General features: G+C 35.6%; 1 protein-coding gene across 3 annotated transcripts in view; it reads right to left on the bottom strand.

Annotated features, from left to right (window-relative positions):
• Positions 1-242: 242 nt before the first annotated feature.
• Positions 243-6,387, bottom strand: part of HDAC2 (histone deacetylase 2) — a 29,621-nt gene continuing 23,476 nt past the window's right edge. For all 3 annotated transcript variants that reach the window (XM_027602960.2, XM_027602959.2, XM_027602958.2), the window contains 5 exons: positions 5,955-6,063; positions 5,224-5,354; positions 3,949-4,104; positions 1,230-1,287; positions 243-569 (listed from right to left, as the gene is read on the bottom strand). In XM_027602960.2, coding sequence (XP_027458761.1) covers positions 539-569; positions 1,230-1,287; positions 3,949-4,104; positions 5,224-5,354; positions 5,955-6,063 — 485 coding nt within the window. In that variant the 3' untranslated portion in view covers positions 243-538. The remainder of the gene's footprint in view (positions 570-1,229; positions 1,288-3,948; positions 4,105-5,223; positions 5,355-5,954; positions 6,064-6,387) is intronic.

The following is a 6,387-nucleotide window of genomic DNA, read 5'->3' as shown; positions in this document are numbered from 1 at the left end:
TATAAAAAACAAGATCGTAGAACTGCGATTGCATTAAGAAATAAGTACTGTAAAATACTCTTTCCTGAACAGTAAATGATGTCCTTGAAGTTGTAATCAGTTATCTTTCACTCCTAGTATATTCTAATTGTACAGAAAGTCATGTTATTAGCCCTCGAAAAAGGATTTAATGTCGTAATAAACAGACAAAAGACAATCCAAGTACAATTTTTTAATAAAGATAATTACAAAAGATGGAAAAATCAGCTCAGAAAGGCCAATTACTTCTTTAATAGATCAGTTTTTGACATAATAACTCACATCAATTTTAAATACTATCACATAAAGCATGGTGGAGAAAAGAAATTTTGCTTCATAATTAGAAAACTCACAATAAAACTTGCCAAGAAAAACAAAAACAAAAAAAGCCATTTTGAAAATAAATACAGTCCATGCCAAAGTAGTATAAAATGAAGCCAGAAGTCTTCAAAAAGAAAAAATTTTTCTTCCCAATATTTTCTCTCTTTTATGGTTTCTGAAATTGGTGAGACATTCAAATTCAAGGGTTGCTGAGCTGTTCTGATTTGGCTCTGTTAAAAGAGGCAACATAAAATATTAAGGTCCTGTAGGGTCATGCCCAGAAACACACGATAATGCCTTGTTTTTGGAGTACTAACTCCCTTACTCTTTCCAGTGATTTTACAATCTATTCCAAGTTATCCTATAAATGCTAGCACAAAATTGTATGTGGTCAAGTATTTATATGTTGAGATAAAAACTTCAATAATGATTTTGCTCAACAGAACTGCATCATGAATTGCGTTATGCTAGCCCACTGTTTAAATTTATCCATCTCCCAACACTAAAAAAATTCACATATATAGAAATTAAGAGAACCATGAAAAGATCACATAAAGTTAAAAGCAAAAGGTCTCAGATACATTACATACAAGAGTTCAAACTGATTTATATTCAGTTATACAGTATTATTTCAAGTCTCTATCATTTTTTAAGGCAAGCTACATAAGTAACAGATGAACAGCCAACACATAAACTGATGGTTAAGATGGCATATATTCCCTTATGCACCAATATGGACTAAAATTTAGAGCACCTCATACAACTTACTGATGCTCTCAAGCAAGTTCAGTCCAGCACTTCTCAAAAGAATACACACATACACACCCAAAGTAAATGTATTTATTATTTTTATAGTATATAAAAATTACTAGATAAAGAATATAATTTACCCTTTGGTATCTGTTTTTTCACCACTACTGTCCTTGGATTTATCTTCTTCCTTAACATCTAAAAACAAAAATTGGGAAGAGATTAAAGCCTATTTTAAAATACAAAATATATACATTTTAAAATATACTTAAAATATAAAAAGCTGTCATATACAATATTACTATTCATGAATTCAGTAACTATAGAAGCTTTGCTAAATATGACAGACGTTCAAGGGGGCAATGTAACAACCTAGGTCCTGCCCTTCTGAAGTTTTGTTTCCCTTATACTACAATATTACAGCTGGGATATGTGCTGTGGAGAAGTTCAGCCTACACACATGAGCACAGCACTGAGGGAGGCTGGGGAAGGCTACCACAGCGAAGCGACATTTGAGAGGAGTCCCAAGAATGAACAGCTTTTGGGTAGGAAAAGGGATGAAGTATCCTGAACAGAAGGAAAACTTAAAAGGAGCTTTGAGGCAAGACAGAATTTTTTTTTAAAGATTTTATTTATTTATTCATGAGAGACAGAGAGAGAGGGAGGCAGAGGGAGAAGCAGGCTCCCAGCAGAGCAGGGAGCCCAATGTAGGACTCGATCCCAGCATCCTGGGATCACGACCTAAGCCAGAGACAGACGGTTAACCAAGACTGAGCCATCCAGGCGCCCCAGGCAAGACAGAGCTAACAGTTTAGAAGGAAAAACCGAAAGACCACTGGGACTGAAGTATTGTGAGAAGACAGGAGAATTACATTAAGATAAGCCCAGGGGCACAGTAGAGACTAAATCCTACTGCTTATACCACTCACTTTTAACCCACACTGTGGAAGTCTTAAAATTTTACCATTCTAATAAAAATCAATAAAATAGTAACATTAACACTACAAACTCAAGATTACTAAAACAAATTAGCCCAAATGTGCTGAATTTCTTTAAAGAAACATATGAACTGAAGTTGTGAAGCCATGACCTGACAATAAAGGTATCTGATTATAAACACTGTTATTAAGCATTCTACATAGACATTTCAGGGGACTGGTCTCACTTACAATACAAAAAATGTGTGTGACAATAAGGATACTATGATTTTTTTTTCAACTTCTGGCTTAATTTTGGATATGTAAACTTAGTAATTCAAAGTGCCAAAACAGAACTGGGAAAGGGAGGAAGAAAAAAGAAATGGCCCCAAATTTAGGTTCTGATTTACAGATTTAAAAAAAAAAGTTTTCTATGGTAGTATTTCTTTACGTGTAAGACAAAGGATTTTAAACAAAGAAGAGCCACCACAAAATAATTTTTTTTTAATTATCATTATCAGCAGCCAAAGTTTTGAGGAGCTAAATACTAAGAGATTAATCCACTACAAGGTCATTAAGCCAGATCAAAGGGTACTCTCATTTTTAGCTAGAATAGCAATGACAGACAAGTAGCACCCCAGTGAAGGTGCTTTCCCATTTGGGGGAGGGGGGGAAGCACAAAAAAGCTGAAGATTTTTAAAATGAGAAGAAACTCCAAAAATGCCAAGAATATTGGACTGATGGTGAAAGAAATGAAAAATACTAGAAAAGCCCTACAGCTAAAGCTAAGCCCTCCTTACCGCAGACATAAGTGGAATACCTGGATGTCAATCAGTATGTAAGGGCAGACTGGAGCCTTCACTGTGATACATTCAAAAGTTAAAATTATAAAATGGTAGAGAATGGTAGCCTACAGTGGAGTGAATCACGAGTAAAAGAACAGACGTGGAAGTGTCAGATATGCTGGGGAACCCTAACCTCTCTAGTAAAAAAGAGAAAACTTCCATGTGACTGATACAAGGAAAAGGATGCTGGCCAAGTCTGTCTATCGTCTGGCAGTTTTCCACACGCTACAGGCTCAAAATTAACAGCCAACTAAAACTCATCTTCATCACCATTACCTGTATACAGGTATCAGGTAGCCACTCAATCAAGAAACACACTAGGTGTTAAGAATATAGATATTCAAGATACTGTGTTCCCTAGCCACGAGGAGCTCAATCTAGCATGGAGGCACATAAAATCCTGCAACGAGGCATTATAATTTATGTTAAATAAAATGACCAAGGTATGTATAAGTGCTCTGGGAACGCAGATAAAAGGTAACAGATTCTAGTAGTAAATTACTGCCTAAAGTATCATTTTGTCATGAGACGAGCTAGCAGCATTTTTAAGTGATGGCATCAAAGTATTATACCTCCCCCTCCAACCCAGCTTCCAAATACCTTCCTATCTTTCCTCAGAGTTTTAAGGTTTTCATCAAACAATTTCTGAGCAAAGTCTACTCTCTCAGCTTTGTCACAATGGTGAAACTGGTCTAAGGATAACTCTTCTTTTGTGTCTTATTCCCATCAAATAAACTTCAGGTAGTTAAAAACTATCTTAGAATTTGAGCTCTGTTCACAGACGACAAATGGATCTATAACCACTTTGTCTTCTTACCCAATCTGTATCACAGTGTGACGTTTGCTATTTTACATCTATGTCAGCAAGAGAAGGTAAAGTTTTCTGTAAGAGCAAATGTGACAAGTAACATTAACAGAGCTTTAAATAAAAAATTCAGAAGGTAAGCACCACTTACCACACGGAAAAGTCACCTACCTAGCATTAACCATCCCTTTTAATACTTGTGCAACTGACTTCAGGATTTCATAAAAAACTGCAGGGAAGCTCATCTTAAAAACTTACAATTAAAACACATTTACCAAAAAATAAATCTTACCTGCTTTTTTGTCCTCTGTTTCCTTCTTGTCTTCCTCAATTCTAGCTTTCTTTGCTCCTTTCTTATGATCAGCCACATTTCTACGTCCTCCTTCGCCTTCGTCCTCAGAGTCTGAGAATTCTTCATCACAAGCTATCCGTTTGTCTGATGCTCGAACTGATTAAAGATTTTAATAAAAGTTCACAAAGGCAGTCACAGGTCTTATAATTGTTACACACTCATGTAAAATGTACCAACCAATTTCCACATCTAAAAGTACAGGGTAACAGATGTTAAGATTAGAACTGAATGCATGGTTTGTTCAATACTGAAAATTTAGATTTGATCTAGGAAGAAGTATAATTCAAAGAAACATGAAAAACATTTGGGGAATTCACCAAAAAAAATTTGGAGGGAAAAACTATTTTTTACTAACAGGAGGTAGGGATAATGTCTTTACCTAAGGAGTGACCATTTATTTCAGAGCTAAAAGGAGATGTAGATAGACATTACAAATATCATTAATATCTAGTATGTTAGAAGGTCTACACCACAACAGATACCATTATACTACAACTCTAGCAATCAATATTAAATGGAATGAGAGGCTAGAGAATCAAACAGGTGTTTAATGTTACTGAACTCACTCTGCTTTGGATAAATGGTATTACTTTCCAATTCATTCCCAAATATACATTAAAATTTTTTTTTTTTTTTTTGAGAGCATGCATGCACACATGCATGTGGGGGTGGGTGGAGAGAGAGGGAGAGAGAATCCCAAGCAGGCTCCACACCCACTGCGGGGCCCAACACGGGGCTCGATCTCCTGACACTGACATCATGACCTGAGCCAAAAATCAAAGAGTCAGATGCTTAACTGACTGAGCCACCCAGGTGCTCCTATATAGAGAGTCACATGAACTAAAAAACACTGACACTCAAATCAGGCTTTAAGGCGTAAGAAAGTTAAATCTAGGGGCACCTGGGTGGCTCAAGTCGTGATCCCAATCCTTGGGACTGAACCCCGCCTCAGGCTGCCTGCTCTGCGGGGGGCCTGCTTTTCCTTCTCCCTACCGCTCCCCTTGTTTGTGCTCTCTCTGTTAAATAAAATCTTAAAAAAGAAAAAAGGTAAATCTATGTAAGATTAAAAATGGGAAAAAACGGACAATAATAATAGTGTCCTCATGAAACATAACCCATAGTGAAGTTCTTGGACCACTAAAACCTTTAATCTGTAGTGATATCTTTAACAAATCAGAAGAATGTAACAGAATACACATCAAGGCATTATCTCACTAGAAATTCTCTTGTCTGGATCTTCTCCATCTTCATCTCCGCTGTCTTCATGAACAGCATCTTCTGGAATAGCTTGCATCTGGACGCCAGGTGCATGAGGTAACATGCGTAAATTTTCAAATAAACGCTGTCTAAATTACACATGCAAATTTATTAGAAAAAATTCATTTCAAGTTCCTCTTAAATTTAAGAGGAAACATTAAGCAAAAATTTCATCTTTTATCTGATTTAACCTATGAGCTGAAATAATAACATAAAAGCAGGATACTTCACAGACTATCATTAACCCATCTAATCCTCAAAATTTAGAACGTACGTTCTATTTTATTCCCCCATTTCAATGATGAGAAAATATAACCTAAAGGCAAATTAACCTGCCAAATGTCACAAAACTAGTGTGTGGCAGAGAGAGAGAGGACACAAACTTGGGTCTGTGTACTACAATAGCTCTCTAAACACTTTGTTCTTGGAGATAAAGCTTTTCCAAAATGTTTCGAAAAGGAAAATTTCATGTAAGGCAAGAATGTATACAATTTACAGTGCCCTTTGAAACTTAAAAATCCGTAAGTAATAGAAAGTGGAAATATTTTTGAGCTATGAAGCCCATACATATTATCTCAGAAAAAAATAAAGAAATCAGTAATCTTAAGGTTTCAAATGAGACAAAGGAAACATCTGCTATATAAAAATAAAGATGAAATGTTTATCAAATCAATTCAATGATCTCTTACTTTATCTTTTCCATATATTCTGGAGTGTTCTGGTTTGTCATGTTTGAAGGACTAATATGCAGTTTGAAGTCCGGGCCAAAATACTCAAAGTAATCATTATATGGCAATTCTATTAAAAACAATGAAATAAAGTGACATATTAAAAGCTCAGTTTTCACATAAACCCATGCACAAAATCCAGATCCAAGCTGTGAAATATTCCCCAGGAAAACTTTTAAAAGTGTCTGCTCTCCTATTTACATGGCTTGGAATCTACTGTAATCATCCCTCTGTCATCTAGGTAGATGACCAAGAAAAGGGGCAATCAAGTTTGTATGGTTCAACCTAATAAAAGCAGAACAGATTATACCATTAATTCTAATGCTAACTGGTACAGAAGCAATCATAACATTAAATAAAAGACTTGACAGTTCCATCCAATAAAGATATCAAC

The sequence above is a fragment of the Zalophus californianus genome, chromosome 7 (genome assembly GCF_009762305.2).
Source record: "Zalophus californianus isolate mZalCal1 chromosome 7, mZalCal1.pri.v2, whole genome shotgun sequence".
Lineage (NCBI taxonomy): Eukaryota > Metazoa > Chordata > Mammalia > Carnivora > Otariidae > Zalophus > Zalophus californianus.
The sequence above is the reverse complement of the archived record's forward strand: the minus strand, read 5'-3'. Positions and strand labels throughout refer to the sequence as shown.